General features: G+C 36.9%; 1 protein-coding gene across 1 annotated transcript; it reads left to right on the top strand.

The window, feature by feature from the left end:
• Positions 1 to 15,779: 15,779 nt before the first annotated feature.
• LOC145049004 (Major facilitator superfamily protein) lies at positions 15,780 to 18,502 on the top strand. Its single transcript, XM_078997687.1, has 3 exons — positions 15,780 to 16,311; positions 16,810 to 17,708; positions 17,782 to 18,502. Exons 1-3 carry the CDS (start codon positions 15,988 to 15,990, stop codon positions 18,245 to 18,247), a joined length of 1,689 nt encoding a protein of 562 aa, XP_078853813.1. The 5' UTR covers positions 15,780 to 15,987; the 3' UTR covers positions 18,248 to 18,502.
• Positions 18,503 to 22,589: the final 4,087 nt, after the last annotated feature.

The following is a 22,589-nucleotide window of genomic DNA, read 5'->3' as shown; positions in this document are numbered from 1 at the left end:
ATGATGATGTCTTTCCATTTCCACATGGGAATATCCAACGACTGCATCTTGTCATGAGGTCATTGGTGCTTGGCCTTGACCTTCCTATAGGTCAAGTACCACTCCACATACCATGCAACATCTCACTTCATGCTGGGCCACCAATAATTAGGGAGAAGATCCTGATACATCTTCATCACCCCGGGATGGATGGAGAACCTCGACTTGTGGGCCTCATCCATCAGAACGTGCAGTACCCCGCCCTAGTACGGAACCTGGATCCTTCCATTCAGGGTCAACAACCCACGACTGTCATAATGAAATGAGCCCACCTGGCCTATGATCCGCTCACACTTCCAGCGCTCCTTCTTCAGGCCCTCGACCTACGCCTCGCAGATCTACTCTAGCAATAGAGTAATCACTATCATCCTCAAGCATATGTATCGAATCGAGGCCTCCACTGCCTTGTGGCCCAAGGAATCAGCCACCACATTGGCCTTGCTCGGGTGGTAAAGAATCTCACAGTCATAGTCCTTCACTACATCTAACCACCAACGCTGCCTCATGTTCAGATTCGACTGATCCATGAGGTACCTCAAGCTCTTGTGGTCCGTGTAAATGGTACAACAAACCTGATATAGGTAATACCGCCAAATCTTAAGGGTGAAAACCACAACCCCCAGCTCTAAATCATGCGTCAGATAGTTCGCCTCGTGAGGCTTCAACAGCCTCGAAGTGTAAGCTATCACGTGACCTCGCTGCATCAAAACTATACCCATGCCCATGATCAAAGCTTCACAGTAAACCACAAAGTCATCGACGCCCTCTGGCAAATTCAGAATCGGTGCCTCGCATAACCACTGTCTGAGAGTCTCGAACGCTGCCTGCTGCTCAGGCTCCTAATGGAATGTCACCGACTTCTTGGTCAGTCGAGTCAAAGGAACAACAATCTTGGAGAAATCCTGAATGAATCTCTGATAGTAACCTGGTAGACCAAGAAAACTCCGAATCTCAGTTGGAGATCTCAGAACCTCCCACTGCATCACGACCTCTATCTTGGTCGGATCGACCAAAATACCCTTTTGGTTGACAAGGTGCCCCAGAAACTGCACCTCGCACAAACAGAACTCACACTTGGGGAACTTTGAGAAAAGTCTCTCCCTCCTTGGAGTCTCCAACACCTCCCTTAGGTGCTCCTTGTGTTGTTCCTGAGTCTTAGAGTAAACCAAGATATCATCAATGAATACTATCACATACCGGTCCAGCATCGGTCTGCACATGCAGTTCATGAGGTCCATGAACATGGCAGGAGCATTAATGAGGCTAAATGGCATCACCACAAACTCATAGTGACTATAGTGGGTCCTAAAAGTTGTATTCTGCACATCGTCGTCTCTGACTCGCATCTGGTGATAACCCGATCACAGATCAATCTTGGAGAACCAAGATGCACCCTGTAGTTGGTCAAACAAATCATGAATCCTCGGGAGGGGTTAACGGTTCTTCACCATTATCTTATTCAGCTCCCAGTAGTCTATACACATGCGATGTGACACATCCTTCTTATTCACAAACAGGATCGGGGCTCCCCACGGCGAATTGCTCGGCCTGATAAATCCCTTTTCTAACAGATCTTGTAGTTGTGTAAACAACTCTTTCATCTCGGGAGGAGCCAACCGATACGGTGCCTTGGCTACTGGAGCCTCACTAGGAACTAGGTAAATCCTTAACTCAACCTACCTTTCTGGAGTTATCCCAGGAAAATCCTCTAAGAATATGTCCGGGTACTCTTGCACAATCGGTATATCATCCATTGTCGCCTTACGCTTATCCCGAGTATCCATGACATAAGCGACATAACCTGCGCAACACTACTGAAGGTAACGCCTAACTCTCACAGCTGAGCACAAAGTCGGCCCGTATTGCGACCTCTTGCCCTGAATCACTAACCTTCCCCCGCTAGGAGTCGAAACTCTCACTAGCTGCTGCTCGTAATCGATCACTTCCCCATTGGGGATCAACCAATCCATACCAACTATAACCTTATTCCCTCACTGGGGAATAGGGACTAGATCCACAGAAAACTACTCATTAAACAATTGCAGTGTACGTCCTAGATGAACCCTCACAACCCGAACGGTCCCGTCATCTGCTATCTCTACATCTAGTGGACAGTCCAGCTCCCCTGGAGCTCCTACAAACCGCTTGCTAAGCGCGAGCGACACAAAATATTGGGTAGCCCCCGAATCAAATAATACCAGAGCTGATATACCGTTCACTAAGAACGATCCTATAACAAAACACATAAACATAAGCAATAATCAATATAAATAAAAAGATAAGAAAAAGATTCATACCCATCACCACATCGGGACCTACATGTGCCTCATCTGCTGTCAACTGAAAGGCCATGCTCTTCACCATAGGCACCTCTGCCCGAACCTGATGGCCGTCTGTAATCATCAATGTAGCAGGAGCGAGTGAAGTCACCTATCCTTCTGCTGCTAAACTCGGGTACAAGGACCGCATGTGTCCTCTTTGATTGCACTGAAAGCAAATCAGGTCTGATACTGTCGTGGTGGTGGTGGTAGCTGCACAATCTCTGCTCACATGTCCAGTTTGGCTGCACTTAAAGCATCCTAAACTCCCTACCTTGCACCTTCCCTCGTGTAACTTTCCGTACTTGCCATAACGGCTATGACCCTGCTCGCTCCTAGATTTGTGGTCTGTATAACGCCCACAGATATGGGCTAGTCAATTTAGAGACAATAAGCATCAAAAATAAGTTTTTGATGGAAGATTATTTATAAGGATTAATCTTAACCAAGTTGTAGTATATGTTACAAGGGTTCCATACATATACAGAATGCCGAAATCCGAGTTATAACGAAGGAGTTATGACCCGTCGAAGTTTTGCAACGGAACCGGTGCGACACCTGGAAGCGTAAATAGTGAATTTATGATAGAGAAACTTTTAGCCTTATAAATCTAAACAAATGTTTTGGTATACGTTAAACCGAGAGTGTCCATAAAAATAACGCCCAAATCTGACTTCGTATGAGGAGGTTATGATTTTTTGAAGTTTCGGCTTAGCAGTGTACAACTCGAAGTTCGAATATTAGATCGAGCGGTTTCTAGCCGATACAACCTAAACGAGAATCGAAGATCTCGTTAATAGTAGTGTAATGACAAAAAGACAGACAAAAACGGATGTCGGATGAAGAAGTTATGAAATTTTAATAGACCAACCTTGTCCCAACCTGTTAATAATATAACTTTTAATATAAAGTCAAAATTAGCCGACGGAGTCTAAACAAAAGTTGTAAAGTACGTTCCTGCCTATGTGTGGACATAAAGAACGTCGAAAATGGAGCTTATACAAGGAAGATACGGATTTTAGAAGTTACAGGGGAAATTTGCGAAGCTGATGCATGGATTGGTGGCCTAAGTCCGAGCCGTCCGATGAGCTCACTCCGGATTGTGACACGTCAACCCTCACATTATGCCCAGCGTCCGAGATCTTGTACATGCAACGCACAACTGGTCTCCTTGTCCCAGAAATAGAACACGTCGCACCACCGAGCCTTCGCCACCTGTCATCCCGATCCGAAGTTATGCCCCGCGTAACCTGTTGAACGCGCAGCATAGTCCGAAGCTACTGACCCTATAAATAGGTTACGAATTCTCTCGGATTTTCACACCTTTCTCACTTCTCTCTCCAACTACTTTCTCTCTATACCATCCCTAACCCTCCCCTAAGCCTAGGTAAACCCCCTAGCACCCAAAGGAAGCCCCAAGGCTCCCAGAGTCCCGAGAAAAAGGTCTTTCGGTTCGGAAACGCTGCTCCAAGCAAAGCCCGGTTTTCTATAGAACCCGCTGTAAGTGAGCTACACCTATGCTATTTTTAATATAGCTTCTATTTAATTATAGTACCGTTATTAGGAACTTATAATAAGTACTTGGGCTATTATTATGGGTTATATAAGTATTGTTTAACGCTTATATAATAGTAATAATAGCTAGACTATTAATTAGGTTCGGTGAATGATAGACTAAAACCTAGTGGTAATGATACTAGGTTTTGATGAAGGAAACTATTTCAAGAGTAACGAAGTGCTGTCTAAGTTTGGAATCACCACATTGAAAGGTGAGTGCATGGTCCCTTTCATCTTACACATAGATATGAAGTATTTTATATGTGCTATGTGTGCATATTATCTGTATAATTGCTATCTATGCTGGATGAACGATTTTATACAAGTTGTATATGATTTAAAATGTATATGTATTTATATCTACATAATATGTTAGGTAAAACATGGGTAGATGAAATATGAGCTGGGTGATGAGTTTAGAGGTGATATAGACCATGAGGTAAGGGTGAGAAGTGGATGATGTTAGAAGCCTTGTTCCCAAATGATGGCCCCGTCATCTAGCAGAGTATGGATGACAACCACGGGCTATTCTAGATAGTCCAGTGCAACACTAGCAGGCTCGCAACATGTAGGTGTTCTGAACGATGTGTTCACCCGGTGTACTCTAAACCTTGGCGATCATGCAGACTTGATGCCTAAACTCTGGTGACTATGCAGACTTAGTGCCTAAACCTTGGCAATCATGCATACCTGATGCCTAAACCCTGGTGGCCATGCAAAATTGGTGCCTAATCCTTGGTGACTATGCAGACTTAGTGTCTGTTGTGTAAACCGTGCCAACAATAGACTTCATGCCAATTCCTTGGGATGATCCTTAGGAATAAATGAACGAGGAATAACTGATTCTTAGGGTCGGGAGACAAAAACCCACAAACCCTAGGGGTTGTGATTTCCTTGCTACGCGTATGGGTCATGTGCTTTCAGTAGTACGGGCCCATACTACCTTCCACACCTACCCATATTTGTCTCAAGTATCACCACAACGCCCTAACAATATCATCAACATAGAAATGCGCTCAACCCTCACTTCTAGAGGAATATCAACTATCTTGCATCTAGTCTCACCACTTCTCATGACTCACACATCCATGAAACTTCCATCATCCCCTACAGCGCTAGTGCATGCTAGCTGCACACAACGCGGGACCCAATAGACTTTCGAATATCCAATCCTACCCGAAGGACGAATCAACATTCTTAGGCTATAAGGTATTTATTATGCACAGCGGTGATGCATACACTAAACATCTACAATTATGATGTCAATTCCACATACAAGAAACCCTAGGCTAATATGCATCATATAATCAGGCAAATTTATCATGCGATTCCCGAAGATTCCTAGCCTAGGACTAGCATGCTGTTCTAACATATCAGAATATCAAATAACTTGGGGTTTAGTTATAGGCTCCGACTGATCGTACCCTCTGCACCCTCCATCCTTTATTTTGAAAACCATTTTAAAAACTTACTTTCCAAAAAATCTCCTTGATTTGAGACTGGATTCACATGAGTGTTCCTCCAATTCACTCAAACCAAGGCTCTGATACCAACTTGTAACATCCATAAATTTTACGTCAAATTTAAACTTTTTCAATCATGAATAAAATCAAACAGCTTTTGTTTACAAAAATGTTTTCAAATCAATATCCATCAGAGTGTCCCAAAATCATAACATAAGGATGAGGAGTGGTACGGTCACGCCTTCGCCTTGCCATGATCTCCTGAAGTACCTGAAACAATAAACTGAAAACTGTAAGCCCGAGGGCTTAGTGAGCTACCCCCAAAATACCAATACCACACTGACAATACCATATCAATAATAATCAATCAATCAACATGCATATTGGGCCATCGGCCTGACTGGACCGCCCTTCCAGGCCTACAGTCTGTCTGGATCTATCTCGAGCCTTCAGCATGACTGGTCCGCCACGTGGGCCTACAGTCTCCCCGGACCGCTCATAGGGTATGTTGGCCTTCAACACAAAGCAGGACCGCCTCAACCTAACCAACAAGCAAATAACCATGTGCGCATAACTATCATATACTTGCATATACAAACATCAAACATATCTATCTCACTGATCATCAATCATAGAATTCTCCTGTAACTAGAGTACCGACCTAGCATGTCACTAACATACCAACCCCAATGGATCATAACAGCATAACATATTGTCTCCCTGATTCCGATCTAACAGATCATAACCACATGTAGCATACCATAAAAATAACAACTAAAAGGGTCGGCCTTGGTGTCGTAGACCCTATCGATATAGTGAGGATAACTCACCTTGCCGATGTCTACTCGGAAGGTAAACTCCAACTCTCGGATCACTTGACACAGACTCCACCACCTATTATCATAGTACAATATACTCGTAAGTCCTTAACCTTATAAGGTACTCCATAACCCACTAGTCAACCCCTGATCAAAGTCAAAGTCATCAGTTAAGGTCAATAGTCCATGTTGACCTCGACTCACCGAGTACCCTCGGCTACTCGCCAAGTTCCTTGAAGCATATTCCAACTCGCCGAGTCATCGGGGTGACTTGTCGAGTTCCTTCGATTCTCGATCAAAATTTAAGGCTACCTATCGAGTTTCCTCCTTGCAACTCGACGGATACACACGCATACATATCTTGGAGAAAACTCATCCGACTCGTCGAGTCTATGGCAATCATCATCAGACTCGCCGAGTTGTTCCTCCAACTCGTCGAGTTCACTGCCATCTTCTTGTGACTCGCCGAGTCCATTCAGTCCTTTTTCCATACATACCTATTTTGAGCCATGCAGCGACTCCAAATCACAGATCCAAGCTTCTAGGACATGTTTTTCATGTAAAGTTGCAAACTTTACGTGCATGCATAGCTACAAAGGTTCTAAATGCCAAATCTAAGCTCTTAATGGGGTCTCATGCCCAAGGAGGGCCTCATTCACGACCAATACAACAACTTTATGATTCTTAAACTTAAGGAGGGTCCAGATCTGAAGTTACAACTTCGGATCTAGCCCATAGCCCACCTTATCAACCTCAAAATCCATAACCCCCCCCCCCCCCCCCAAAAAAAAAAAACTCAACAAAAGGAAAAAGGGAAGTAAGGATGTCAGCTTAATACCTCCAAGGGATGCTAGCTGAGGTAAATTCTGCTTCCCACACCTTCCTTGCTTCAATTCCTTTGCACTTCTAGCTTTTCTCTTCTAGCCAACCTTCTTTCCAAGCTTAAGACACACCAAAATGGAATACCACACGAATTAGGATTTTAAGGAGCTCTCAAATATTGTAAAGAGGCCAAAGGAGACTGAGGCTCCTTTAAATAGGGGTGCAAACCCTGAGATTTAGGGTTTCATCTGCCAGCTCCTACTAGCCGAGTCCCAATATAGACTCGTCGAGTAGGTCACTTAACATGCGATCCCACCCCACTGCTACTCAACGAGTAGGGCAACCAACTCATTGAGTAAAGCTTAACCCAATAAATCTTATTTGAACAATACCTGAGAATTGGGGCGTTACAAATCTTGTATACTCCTTGATTTCCTTTATATAAGCATATCATAAATTCAATTTTTAATACAGCATGCGATATGGGATAGTTTCTTAAAAGCAATATGCATCTTCTTATCACTGTAACAATAATAAGATTAACCCATGTAGATTAACTTAAACAAATATGACTAAAACTCAAAGCTGATACTAACAACCACTCAATAGAATTAACATTGATTTATATATTTGTAATTCATGCTTTCTTAAATCAAATCAATATTTTTCCATTTCCCCGATAACTATATACATAAATAGAAGTCCATGGAAATTTGAAAACAAGTAACATAACATGATGCACAATACACACACCTTACACGCCAATAAGCCCATAACTATATGCTATTTGTGTACTAATATATTTAACTGTCATATATTTATTTTTTCTATTAGTGTGTGTGTGTGTGTGTGTCTATATATATATATATATATATATATATATATATATATATATATATATATATATATATATATATATAAAAGCTTAGGTTATTTTGTTTTTTCTAACTATTATATGCCAGAATGCACAGATCTAGACCATCGAATGAATAGAATCAATAATCATGATCTAAGGGTCTATGATATTACAATAGGATGACATATATCATATAATCACACAAATATTAGCAAAAGGATATTTTGGTGAACTAACCTATTTTAAGAAAAGGAAATTTTCAGATTTTAAGGGATCATTAATCCCCTTATTTTTAAAAATCAAAAATTTTTAAATTAATTCTAATTAAATTTTAATCTTATTTTTAATAATGACCGATTTTATTTTGTCATAATGATAGAAAGTGAACAATAAACTAGTAAATATTTTTCGAGTTTATTCTTGCAGAATATGGTTTCATTCAAGATACTTTCTATATTAAACATGTTTAAAGAAATATACAACATATTATCAAGAATAATATTTTCTAAAGAATACTGATTTTATTCTTTAAGAATCACTATTTACATTCATCCGTAAAAAATAAGACTATAAACAATTATTACATGCATTCGAAAAAAATCACGAAAAATAATGGTTTAAGGATTACATTTATTCTTAAAGATTAAAACTAAAAATGGTTAAAAAAAGAAAAAAACATCAAAATATAATAAAAACACTAATCCATTCTGAAAGAATATTATTGTTAAGAAACAATTTATAAATTCTGACAGAATACATTCTGCTATAATGCACTATTGTTCTCCATGTTTTCTTCATTTTCCACATTAATAACAACCTCTTCAAAACATAAATTCACAAAGAAAAAATATTCAACTTTCAGATATTAAAACTTTTAGTGCATTAAATAGAATAAAACAATAAATTCCGATAGAATGTGATATACATTCAAATACAATATGACTATAATTTCTACAAACCAAAATCAACAATCATCCCTAAATTTGCAATGTAATTTATTTTGAAAGAATGTAATGTTTCATTATTTAGGATGTCATTCTATAAGAATCGAGACCAATCACAAGAATGGATACCAATTCTTTTATGAAAGAATTGGTTACGAGATTCCATTATGTGGTGTGTTTGACAATTCACTGCTTAAGTTGACTTGGAACTCAAGATTCTATTCTAACAAAACTAGAATTAGATATTCCATTCTAGCTGAATGTTGTAAGGTACATATGTACCCTGTTTTGATGGAAGGGGGTCAACAATTGCACTGAGATATTTGATGTATACATTCAAAATGCATAAAAATAGTTTTTTATATTTATATGTACATATACTAAAATTGAATTAAAGTAAAAGAGTGATGAAGAGTCAATGGAAATGGACAAAAAATTTCATTAAGCCATTTTAGAGAACATTTGGTGGGCAAGGATTGCTACACAAAGAATGAAAGAAAAAAAAAACTGGAAATACCAATAATCTATCAGAATAAGAAAAACGTATAGACTGTAATCGATGCTCTTGCAAAATTGATATGTTAGATGAAGCTTACATGTAATCTATAAACACTCGAAAAGGTGCACTTGAATATCAAACGCTGATGTCAGTGACTCGATGGGAATTCCGATTGGAGAAAGGAGGAAGACGATGGTGGATATGTGAACGGTGAAAGAATGACAGCAGCACCAGTGAAGAAGAGCATAGTAGCGGTGGTTTTTTTGGAGTGAAAAAGGTTTGAGGATTTTGGAGGTTTGCTGATGGAAAAAGATATGAATTGAGTGAGTAAGTGTTTGGAATTGTTAAGAATTAAAGAAATTAAAAGATAGAGGTCGGTGAAGAGAGGAAGTGGGCAGCGGTGATGGTGTTGATGCCGATGATGGACGTGTTCAACAACACACATGACTAGGTCAAATATATTTACTTTATTTCCTTAATTGAAGGATTTCATTTAAATGATTTCTCTAATTAAAAGTACAAAAGGTCCAAAATACCCTTTAATGATTTATTATTTCTTGAATTCTCATTAGTGTATTTAGGCACACAATAGTTGCTAAAAACATTTGAATCTAGCTCTCTCTCTCTCTCTCTCTCTTTATATATATATATATATATATATATATATATATATATATATAAACCGGTTTCGACAGGTACGTAACGGGTAGCGGTTCCAAAACTTTAGGAACCGGAATAAGAACCATTTGAGGCGGTTCCATTTCCGGAACCGGTAGTTTTGAGGCGGTTCGGTTCTGAAAGTGAGTACCCTGTTCCACTGCTCATCCTTAATCACGGGTGCAAAATCAGCCATGAATCTAGTAATAAAATCATCCCAAGACATTGTCTCAACTGCCCCACCTCCCAAGACATCGTCCACCTCTTCCCACCAATCACGAGCTATGTCCTTCAGAAGGCAGGATGCATATTAGACTTTTAACCCGTCGGGGCAGAAGCTAGTCCAAAAGGCATTTCCAATTTCCACCAACCATCTTCTACTTGCAATGGGGCCATTCATTCTGAAGAACTCAGGAGCCCCACAGACACGAAACTCTCAGAACGTCAGAGAGCGTGCACTCACAATAGTTATCACCTCAGTGCGAAATACACCCAGACGCTCATCCAAAATCTCGATAATACCCTCCTTTATTGTACCAAAGATCACAGGAGTCTGTTCCAAAATGATAGTGGTAATCTCAGACGAAATGAACACTCGCGTTTGATCATCCAAGGGTTTGATTTCAGAGCACGAACCCGATCCCTCACCAGGACCTGAACCACCTCGAGTGACCACCATATTAAAAATAAACTATACAAACCATCGGAAAACACTTGAAGAATCTCATACCAACGGGTCCCTTAGTATCCTCGTGACTCCCTTGACTCGAGTATGGATCTTGTACTTCCAATATTACGAGCCAAATACTACCTTCTACATCTATCCGTACTTTCCTCAAGAGTCGTATCGATTTCCTTAAGTAACCCCAACATTCTATATTACGCTAACCTACACATCTGCTAATGCTAACATGCTTCCTAGGTTCTCCTAGTATTCCCTCCTCATTACTCTCCGCCATCAGCTGTAGAAGAAACTCCCACTAACACCCGCTAACAATCTTACGAATACAATTACATGCCACATGCACTAGATAATTCATCGACTGTAGGGTTTCACATTACAACAGTTGGACTCAAACAAGAATTGCACAATAGAGTTAAACCTACCCTTCTAAAATTACCTAATTTTCGCAACATGTAACCTAGCTTATTCGCTTGATAGTTAACTTGTATTAGAAGTGGTTCCTCTAAAGCACAAAGCAAGCAACATTCGAGCATCGAGTTCTAACCAGAGCACTACCTAACAGGTCATCCTAACATCTCATCTATAATCCAAACTAGCATATAGTTCTAAAGGTTCATATAATAAACATACAAGGCATATTTCTTATCATACAAACCTGAGCAGACCCTTAGCCCTAATCTACCATGCAATTCACATATTCACATACTAAGCCAACAAATTTGTATGGGTACTTTAGGAACACTTACTTGATCTCAGTTGATTACATGCATCACACCCCTTATTTCTAGTAGTAACCCTTTTATAAAAAATATCTTTATTAAAAACTTACCAAATCCTCAGTTTGAGTTCAAACACATCTGAGAGTGTGTTCGAATCCCTCAAACCAAGGCTATGATACCAACTTGAAACATCCCAAAAATCATAAGTAAAAATTTCATTTTTAATTCAACCCAAAACCCTCAAATATCCATATCAATCATCCATAAATATGTCAAAGTAAAAATTGTTATCATAGTACAATCCCAAAATCATAAAAGTGCGGAAACAGGGGTGGATGCTCTACGATCAAGTCGAGATCTACCCCTTTGAACCGGAAGGACCATAAAAAAACTTAAACCGTAAGCACAAAGCTCAGTGAGTTCTCCCCAAACACATACCATACACACAATGGGCCTCTCCCGACTTTGGGCCTCGCCTAATATACATATGTTAATAACATGTGATGGGCCTCTCCCAACACACTCATCAGGCCCCGTTTGGCATCGGGCCCCGCCTGGTATACATGAAAACACATACTATATATGCAAGAGTCACACATATACCTAGCATTCTAATAACAATAATCAATGGTCTGACATTGGTGCCTTCGATCCGCCAAAACACTGTGAGAAGACTCACCTCAATCAAATGATGTACAAACACACACTCATAAGCTACTACTACTATGGCTCCTCAACTGAACACATTCAAACTAACTCTAATAAATAATCAGGGTAATAACCACAACTACAAAACAAAATCATAATCCCACTTATAAAGGGTAAAATACCATTTTACCCTTCCCACCTTAGATCCAACAAACCATGACACAATCCCAAAAGTCCTAAGTCTAAGAAACGGTCCAATAAGGGCTCTAGTGAGTACGCTCCGCATACCACCAGTTACGCCCTGCGTACAAGCATCACAACGAAAGGGAATTGGGGCTCAAACGTACTAGACTGAGCATCACCTTTGTACACCCTGCATACTCCTCAAAAGGCCAAAAATCTTGTTAAGAACTAAATGCCTAAGTCCAAACGTTCAAAACATAGATCTTGCTCAAGGGAAACGTCTTAAACGATAAATTCATCAACTTGATGCCTTTGAATGGCTTAAAGAGGCCCAACATACATGTCTAACATTCTAACATCCTATTAAGACCATTATTTCATGCATGGTTGAGCTTAACCCATCAAGATGCCATTTTTATGATTATACAACTCCAAAAATACCAAGAAATGACCATTATAAGTTATGCAGTAGCTTCTACTCACAAGAACCAAAACAAGGGACCAAATAATACAAAATAAAATCCTAAATCTTGATCTAAGCTAACGAGTCATAAATTTTGAAGCTTTATAACTCCAGAAGCTTGCCAAGGTGAATAGAGTGTTGGATTTACAAGCTACAAGCAAACTAATCCTCCTCTAACGAGTTCTTCTTCTTCAAGATGCACTAACACCCACCAAAACATACACACAAGGCTCAAGTTCTCTAAAAAGGGATTAGGGTTTTGAGATACTGCTTTGGGGACAATGGAGGCTGGTAATGAAAGAAGCCTTGGGGAACAAGGTGCTTCAATAGGGGCCAAACCATAAAATTTAGGGTTTGCCTCTTGCTCAGGTACGCATAGTGTACCATATGCACGCCCAACGTACTAGAAGAAACCCCGAGTCCAAGTTTCGCCATGGTACACCCAACGTACCATGATTACGCCCAGCGTAATAGGCCAACTCATAAAGTCAATAAACACATTACTTTAAGAGATTTACTTGAAACTGATCGTTACAGAATGAACGATTTTGAACTTGGTTCATCCTTTGTCCCCTTCCAAAAAATGGGAAGAGGCAAAAATGATGTATAAGACTAGCAACATAGTGAATGGACAGAGAGGCAGTTGATGATGTATGGAACCATTTTTAAAAAAAAACGGTGGCATCAATGTTACCAAGGAGGTCGACAATTGATTTGATTCATGTGCAATATTCTATGGTGGATTAATCACCAATCAATATATTATGTAGTTCACTGTCCAATTAAATGGCCTTAGCGTTTTTTTTTTTTATCACCGAAGAGTGTCTCGAGATTCTTCCATATTTATGTAGTTTTTGCACTTTTCTCAAGATCATCTGCAATAGAGGCTGTGAAATAGTTCCGTAGATCCATAATTCTATGATGGAATTAATGTGAGTACATTAGTATTATTAGAGGTATGATTGTATTTTTCATTGGGTTCTTCAAGATGATCGCCAACTCCAAATTCGATACAATGAGTTTGGAAAAGTACTCGCCATGTATCATAATTAACTCAAGTGTTCAAAAGTAACGATGAGATGAATATATGATTTGATGCTGCTGGTTTTATAGGGATTTCGAGGTTGGGGGAGTTCGCCATGGTAAATTCGATGATGAAAAGGCTTCAAAGAGGGTATTGCAAAGACGAAGGGCGCCAACAACAACTAGGGTTAAGGAGAGATGATTGAGATTTTAGAGAGGGAATAAAAGAAGGTAACTTTGCTCTGATACGGTGATACCATGATAATTATGAGTTTTCCATGAATAATCATCTCTCTTTAATAATAATTAATCGAAGATTACATTGTAAAAAATGGCTATACAAACATGGGCTTAATATGGATCGTGCTATACTAACCATCAGTTTGGCTTTGGCTTAGAACCATAAGTGTAACTAAGTCGAGCCAGCTCGTGAGATACTCATGACTGACTCGAAAAATACTCGAAATCAACTCGGTTTAAGTCGAGCTCAAACTACTCGAGTATATTATTGAGTCGAGCTCGAGTCTTGAAATACTCGGCTCGTGAAGCTTGCAAGCTTAATCGAGCTTAGCTATATTTATACTTTTACACTTTTTTATTTATATTTTACATAATTGATCGGATTCGAGTCGAACTCACAAGCTTAATCATATTTCCATTTCAATTTAATGTAGTTATATATTTTTTATAAATATTCGAGTTGAGCTTGAGAGTGTCAATTACTTGTTCGAGCTCGAACCCAAGTTTAATATTTAGGCTCGAGTCAAGTTTCGAGTCTGAGTTTTTAGTCGAGTCGAGTTTCGTGCTTGACAACACTCGACTCAAATCGACTCGATTACACCCTACTTAGAACATATGTCCACAACTCGAGTAAAAACATAAAGAATTTTAAAAAGAATATGGTTTTAATGACGGTTCTGAAACAATATCGAATCAAAAATATGAAAACTTATCGTCTAAAGCCGATAATTTGATTTTCTACTTTCATCGATTCGCACTAAATTTTTAGAGGCCTAACATAAAAAATGAGTAGACTCCAATCGTAATCGGAGGTGCCGTGTCAACAACATCAACCGTGGCTCGTGGTCCCCCAATTTACCCCGCAAATATGACCTTAAAGTTCTTGAGGGGACGGTTTAGACACTCATAATAGACCCATCCTCATCCAATTAACCCTTACATAGCAAACTTAACTACACTTTTGCCACTATCATTTTCCGAAAGGAGTAACAGGCAAAACAAAAAGAATGTTATGAATAATCATGACTTCAAAATGTTTTAACTTTCTAAACTCTTCAAGGTTTGACAATCTTAAAGTTTTTCTATTTTTTTTCTTATTTGTATTAGTTAATAATTATCTTAAGAGTATTGGAATTTTATAAACAGAAATGTAGTATATTGAAAACACATCAAAAAGAAGTATCCTTTTACTTATATATTTATTTATCTATGTACTTTACTACTTGATAATTGATAATTGTTCAAAAGGAATAAATTGTTTGGCTTAGCTAATTTATAATTATTTAATCTACTGGTCGATTTGATATCAAATCAAATTTAATAGTGTCTATAGATCAATATTTTAAAAATCGTTTTTTTAAGTTAAGCTGGTCTGATTATTATTTTTGTCCACCGTAGGTTTATTAGAGATTTAGTAATTTCTATATATTTTCTATTCTACATATGACAATGATGTAGGTCGGTTTTCAAGTTGTATATACTCCGGTTAACCTAATTGATTAAACTGTCTAATTTTCTTTAGAAATGCACTGTTTTTTAAAGAGCTATATGAAATCCAATTATCATTATCAATATCTAATAAACTAGTTGAAAGGGTTTTTTACTGGTTCTATTACACAGGTTCAACCCGTTTTTCTTTAAAAGAAATAATCTGGTTTGATCTAATCTAAAAATTAACGTAAAACTGATTGTTATTGAACCGTTTTTTTCGCCTCCGATCTATTCGACTGGGTTTTTAATGATATTGATTGTATACCATCATTGATAAATCCCATAACAAACGATGTAAATGAATATATTAAATTGGTAATAAACTATAAATAATGTCTAGCGATTTCGAGATCTAACGACCAAATGAAAACTTAAAAGCGTGCCAAACTGTCACCTTCGTGTCCAAATGGACGAACGTTGGATTGGATCTTGAAATGATGCTGTCGACATCGTTCATAAACACAATCTCTATTCGTACATAATTACATCACGATTCATCAAAGCTTTCATCATTCTTAATACCCACCTTTCTACCTTTTCTGATTCTTTGTACCAATTCACTATGAACGCTGTCAAGGCCGGAACCAGGCCGCCGTGGGTGGGCTTCGCAGCCGCGGTTTGGATCGGAATTTGCGCCGGCAACTCCTACTGTTTCCCTCTGTACTCTCATTCTCTCAAATCCGTGCTGGGTTTCTCTCAACAACAGCTTACGATACTTGGTGTTGCTAATGATTTTGGCGAGAACACAGGGATTCTTCCTGGCATCGCTTGTAATTATTTCCCTCCATGGGCTGTACTTCTCGTCGGTGTTTTTTCTTCTTTCTTCGGTTATGGCGTCCTCTGGCTTGCAATCACTCGGACTATAGTCAATTTGCCTTACTGGATTGTAAGTATTTCTTCACAAAGATTCAATTTTTGTTAATTTTTTGCATTACCCATCTCCATGATCGAATTTAGGACTGTTTCTTTCTGAAAAACGGTTAATGGGATTTGTTCACAAGTTAATCTTTCTCTTATTTTTAAGCTGATTCAACTAGTAAAAACTCCAAGATTTGAATTGCTAGAAAAGATCCGCAAGAAGCATTTAGTTTTGAGGTTTGATTGCTATTAATTATGCTAAATGACCTTTTATATCTCGCCATTAGCTACAACTTATGGATCGAAGGTGACGCGATCGACATGATTTGCTCAAACATATCACCATTTTAGCGATCAATCAAACACATAAAGTCATGATCTTGAATAGTCTAACAGTTTAATTAGAGTTCATCAACATCAAAAAGTTAATCAAATGTAACGACTCTGAAGTGATCTTCACCATTTAAAACCACACAGATTTCTTTTCACAAGTTGCTTAAACTATGATAATCTGATTTGTTTGCAGTTATGGATAGCACTCGTACTTGCTGCTAACAGCAGCGCATGGTTAGGAACAGCAGTGATCGTTACAAACTTGAGAAATTTCCCTCTGAGTCGGGGAACAGTCGCCGGACTTCTCAAAGGTTACATTGCTTTAAGCGCTGCGGTTTTCACAGAAGTCTGCACCATGTTGCTAAACGGATCAGCTTCAGCAATCGTTCTCGTTTTCACAATTGGGATTCCTGTGATATGTTTATCCTTGATGTATTATGTTCGACCATGTACTCCTGCTTTTGAAGCAGACCCATCGGAAAATGGTCACTTTCTTTTCACCCAAGGCTCAAGTCTCATACTCGCAATCTTTCTTTTAACCACAACGATGCTTAAAGGCACCTTGAACATAAGCAACACCATCTCCTACACGTTTATTGCGATTATGGTGGTTTTTCTACTCGCACCTCTAGCAATCCCGATCAAAATGACTCTGTTTCCCGCTCGCAAGAAGCTAATCCGGCCACCTGGATCTTCCGACAGTTTGGTATTAGGAGAGGCTGATTCGAAAACAGATCCATTGTTAACACTTTCATCTTCAGCTGCAAATCTTACGAGCTTCAATGACAGCGATGATGTTTCAGACGTGGATATGCTTCTTGCTGTTGGAGAAGGTGCAGTGAAGATGAAGAAAAGAAGACCCAGACGAGGGGAGGACTTCTCGTTTCGTGAAGCCATGGTGAAGGCTGATTTTTGGCTTCTATGGACTGCTTACTTTCTTGGCGTTGGCTCCGGAGTCACTGTTCTCAACAATTTAGCTCAAATCGGAGCTTCGCTTGGTGTTGATGATACAAACACACTCTTGAGTCTTTTCAGCTTTTGCAATTTCCTTGGTCGGCTTGGTGGAGGTGCTGTTTCAGAATACTTTGTAAGGTAATCAAATCTTTCTTCTTGATACTATGTTTAGTATATTACATTGTTACAAAATTTGGGTGTTTTGTGTTAGGTTAAATGCGATCCCTCGTACGTTTTGGACGATGGCAACACAAGTGATAATGGTGTTGACCTATCTTCTATATGCATCGGCTCTAAATGGAACATTATACGCTGCAACTGCGTTGCTTGGAACGTGCTATGGTGTTCAAATTGCTATAATGATCTCGACATCTTCTGAGCTTTTTGGATTGAAAAACTTTGGGTTGATATTCAACTTTATGCAGCTAGGGAACCCTCTGGGGGCACTTCTGTTTTCTGGTATGCTTGCTGGTTACATTTATGACACCGAGGAAGCTAAGCAAGGTGGGACTACGTGCATGGGCCCCGCATGTTTTCGGTTCACGTTTCTTGTTCTTGCTTGTGTTTGTGGTTTAGGGACAATCTTGAGTTTGATATTAACTATCAGGATTAGACCGGTTTACCAGATGCTTTACGCTGGTGGTTCGTTTCGTTTGCCACAAAGTTCGAGCCATTAATGGTGATGATGATGATGAATGGGTTTCAATGACTCGATGATTTGTCAACAGTCAACCGAATGCTACTGTGAATTCTGTGTTTGTTGTATCTATGTTTAAGAGATTACACAAGTTGTTCTCTTCGAAAGATTGTGAACATTACATATGTTCAGTCGACGCCTATGATGTAAAAATTGGTCCTTTTTCCATGATTTTTTTTTGTATGAAAAACGTTTCTTGAATCAATGCATATCATAGTGTTACGAGTGTTTGCTATTTGTTATGTGATAACTTTCTCTATGGTTATTATTGTGAGGTGCATTGAACTTTTGGTGACTTGGGAGTTGGATGTATAGGCTATCACGTATGGCATTATGTTTACATTGTTGTCTTGTTGTCATTGAACTTTTTAATAGCATGGTTGTTATTTAAATGATTCTTTCCTAAATATTGAACTTCTACTTATCTTGATGAGTTGGTGTGGAGTGATTTTTCAAGTTTTAAGGGTGTTTGGTTTAGTTTTTCACAGCCAAAAGTTATTTTTGGAAAAGAAAAAAAAAGCAAAAGATGTTTGGTAAAACTAGTTTTAAAAACTACTTTTGGAGTTTTGATACAACGAAAAAGAAGTTTTTGGAAAAGTTAGGAAAACCTCACTTTTTGTAATTTTTTCAAAAATGACTTTTGGGTTGTAAAAAGCTAAACCAAACACCCTCTTAAATCACTTAAACAATGTTTCACCTCAAATGATGCTTGTTATGCCTCCAAGCCCGACTAATGCATTTTCACATGTGTTCAGATTAGGTGCCTTAATTGGTGAACTCTTCCTGGAAGAAGTATAAAGGCATGCAAAATACTTCCTATTGTGTTGTATATAAGGCATGCAAGTGCACCTAGGGGTATGGAGCAAATAGCAAATATTAAACAATTTTAACAAAAAAAGTTTATAAAGATAAATACGTTACTTTGTTTTATATAACAATAAAATACAAAGTGACTTAAGCATACAATATGTTCTTCCAATAACAATTATAAAGATACAACAATATGCAAATACAGAATGTGTAAAATTTAAGGTACAAAGATGAAAACAAAGTATATATAATGGTTGGTATTCTCTTTGTATCCACTATCCACCAAATACACCATTCATTGGTTAATCCACTAATATAACTTAAGACTTTTAGGTAATCTAGAAAACACTGTTCAAGATTTGTCTATCTAGGACATTCAAACTTTTTTGGAAAAGTAGAATGGATCTCACAGTAATTAGGCTTAGTCTTCACTTTCCCGAAGACATTGTGCGAAAATCAAAGTGATGTCCATAATAAATTTATTGTAAAATATTATTTAGTAAATTTGGTAATGGAGAAATTAAATATCCTCCTACTTTTGGTTCCTACATATCCTCCTACCCAATGAAATAGTGATATGTATAACATTTAATGCTCATTTAATGATATTTTAATATACTAATATAACACATGTCATCATTTAATTGGGTAGGAGGATTTTTAGGAACAAAAGTAAGAGGATATTTAATTTCTCTTGGTATTGTTAATTTATCTTGTAAATTTTCTATAGTAATTTTCTCAAAAAAAGAGATAAAAAGTCGACGCATTACAATTTTCTAAACACCGATTTTCTAGTATTTTAAAAGCAAATTTATATATTATACTTTAGATAATCAATATTTTTAAAATACTCGTTCTCGATCAAAATAAAAGTGAAAGCATTTGACTCTTTTCATGCATCGTCAAGAGCATATAAGATTTAAAAGCTTATTTTTTATGATGCGATTATAAAAAGAACAATCAACAATAATATGTGTGTAGACAAAAACTGAATAAGTGTTACTATTTTTTTTAAAAAAATTAATATTGTGTTTGTTGTATTATATTTAATTGGTAAACATTTTTGCAACAGTTTCAGTTCGTTGAATAAATCATCAACATCGATGTCTGAAATATAAACCATTTTGCAACCTATTTTTAAGATATTTTGCAACATGCATTTAACTCATAGATTTTTAGTGATTTCAACTTTTCTTTTGTAAATAAAAAACCATAAGTATCTCATATTGGTTGTATTATTCAAATATTCACTCCAATTAACCAATAGCTTAATGAAATATGGATACAAAAAATCATGAATACAAAATATTGAATCCTTACCATATTTGTATTTTCTTTGGATATATTATGATTAAATTTTTACTTTTTTGATTTTCTTTGATTTCTTTTGCATAATTCAAATGACTTAAAGATTGCAACCAAATGTTATAGTGTGCATATAAAAAAAACTAATGGTCAATTTTGTTTAATGATAACTCATAAACATTTATTTTACAAATATACCAACACCATAACTATATATTTGTCCTAAAACTCGCAGCCCCCTAAAATCAGAGGCTCCGTGTGACTACACCTCCCGCACACCTTAGGGTCGCCACCGACAGTAATAGTCAAACACTTATACAGTATGATAATTTTGAATATAATCACATCAAACTAAGATATAAATCGAAGCAAGTACGGATACTTAATAATTGAAAGTCCGATAAGATATGGATCTTGAAATATTGAAGGCTATCTCCATTAGTAATCCAACCTAATCAATTTATCTTATAAAAAAACTAATTTTGTTCTTTTCTATATATGCAATTCAATTCAATCCAATTATTTATACTGGGACAATCCAACCTAACTTTATTTTATACTAAAAAAATATATAAAAAATTTATATCAATATTTATTTTATTTTGTGGAGAAAAATAAATTATATATTTCAGGATATTTGTTTTGAGTTTTACCAAAAATTAAATATAGTTATTAACTTAAATAGTTTTAAATCCCTATACTAATAAAAGAGTAGCTCTTTTGCCATATGTCATCATATTAGATACTTTAATTAATGTGTTGTCACTTGTCAATCTATTAGTTTTCCATTTTAAATTTATTAGACCTCCTCATTAATGTGATTCTATTTTAAATTTTAAATTTTAAATTATTGTTTTCATTAATTCACAAATTAAAGATATTTAATATATATTAAAAATTAATTATATATTTTTATTTGAATCAATGATTATAATTCCACATAACTAATAAAAATATATCTCTTAAATTAATAATTATTTAAAATAACTTATTAATAATTTTAAATTTTTACAATAAAAATTTGATTAATTTTATAACCGTCTTTCCCACCAATTATAAATTATTATAAAAATAACTTTAAATGCCCCTATCTAAAAAGAACACATGGCAATATGAAAAGGTGAAAAGGCTCGAGCCTTCTGAGCAGCGTAGGCCACCAAGTTTGTTTAATTTTAATTATTATTTTTTTAATATTTTTTTTTGCGCCAATCACTCATGAGAAGAGCATTTAAGAAATTACGTCTAAAAAATATAGCTTTTTTTATTTTTTTTTTTATTTATAAAATAAACTAAACAACCTCTATGTTTCCTTGATCACTCACTCATACATTTCTTTTCACTTGGAGAAAAAAAAATGTTATCGGCTCCTTTTCAAAACGAAAAGGGACAATAATCTGAAATACTTTTTTTTTTGTTTGGCGATGGAGTACAAAAGAGAGGAGGGTTGGCATCAATCTATGTTTCTTTTACTTGATGTTATAACCAAAACCGTACAAAGTACAAACCTTTAAATGCTTTGGAAGAAAATTTGGAGTTAAAAACAACCACTCACGAAACAAAAAAAAGTTTGACTGGTGCTGTTTCAAGAAATTTTAACCAAATTGATAATATAAAGCCGTTCAAAAAATATTAATTTAAAATAAGTAATCAGGAAGTTGTATATCGATGGTAAACAACTGATCATTTCAATATTAATGTAAAATAAGTAATCACAAAGTTATAGTAGATCGGTGACAAAACTATATTATAACTAAAAATTATTGGCCTTACTTCAACGTGGTATGAACTTTGGACACAATATCGTGTGTACATTGTAACAGAGAAAGCAAGTGTCTTGATCACATCTTGATTAGATGAAGTTTTGTGAATAACACACGAGAATGGATTTTCAAGTGGGGTGACATTGGAAATATGCCATTCAACAATGTTAGTGAATTGCTCAAATAATCTGCTATGAGATGTTAGAACAAGTATGGTTTGTGGGGGAGATTGGATACCAACTTGGATCTCGTGAATGCTTTTCAAACTGATATTTATACCATATGTCTGGATTACAAAAAATTCACTATAGGATAATTTAAGAGGACACTTACGATTTTAAGCACAGAAATCATAAGCTGAATTGATAGAAAGATTCGGTGAGTGTTTAAAGAAAAACGAGAGCTAATTTTCATGTGTACATTCTTAAAAGGAAGAGTCGTTTATAT

Source organism: Lactuca saligna, chromosome 5 (assembly GCF_052625555.1).
Source record: "Lactuca saligna cultivar CGN05327 chromosome 5, ASM5262555v1, whole genome shotgun sequence".
NCBI classification, from domain to species: Eukaryota; Viridiplantae; Streptophyta; class Magnoliopsida; order Asterales; family Asteraceae; genus Lactuca; species Lactuca saligna.
The sequence above is the reverse complement of the archived record's forward strand: the minus strand, read 5'-3'. Positions and strand labels throughout refer to the sequence as shown.

What these genes read in the sequence shown, in the direction of transcription:
- LOC145049004 (XM_078997687.1), top strand. Translation starts at nt 15,988, where the DNA reads ATGAACGCTGTCAAGGCCGGAACCAGGCCGCCGTGGGTGGGCTTCGCA. An exon ending in TCAATTTGCCTTACTGGATT is followed by an intron (nt 16,312 to 16,809) that starts GTAAGTATTTCT and finishes ATTTGTTTGCAG; the next exon opens with TTATGGATAGCACTCGTACT. An exon ending in GTTTCAGAATACTTTGTAAG is followed by an intron (nt 17,709 to 17,781) that starts GTAATCAAATCT and finishes GTTTTGTGTTAG; the next exon opens with GTTAAATGCGATCCCTCGTA.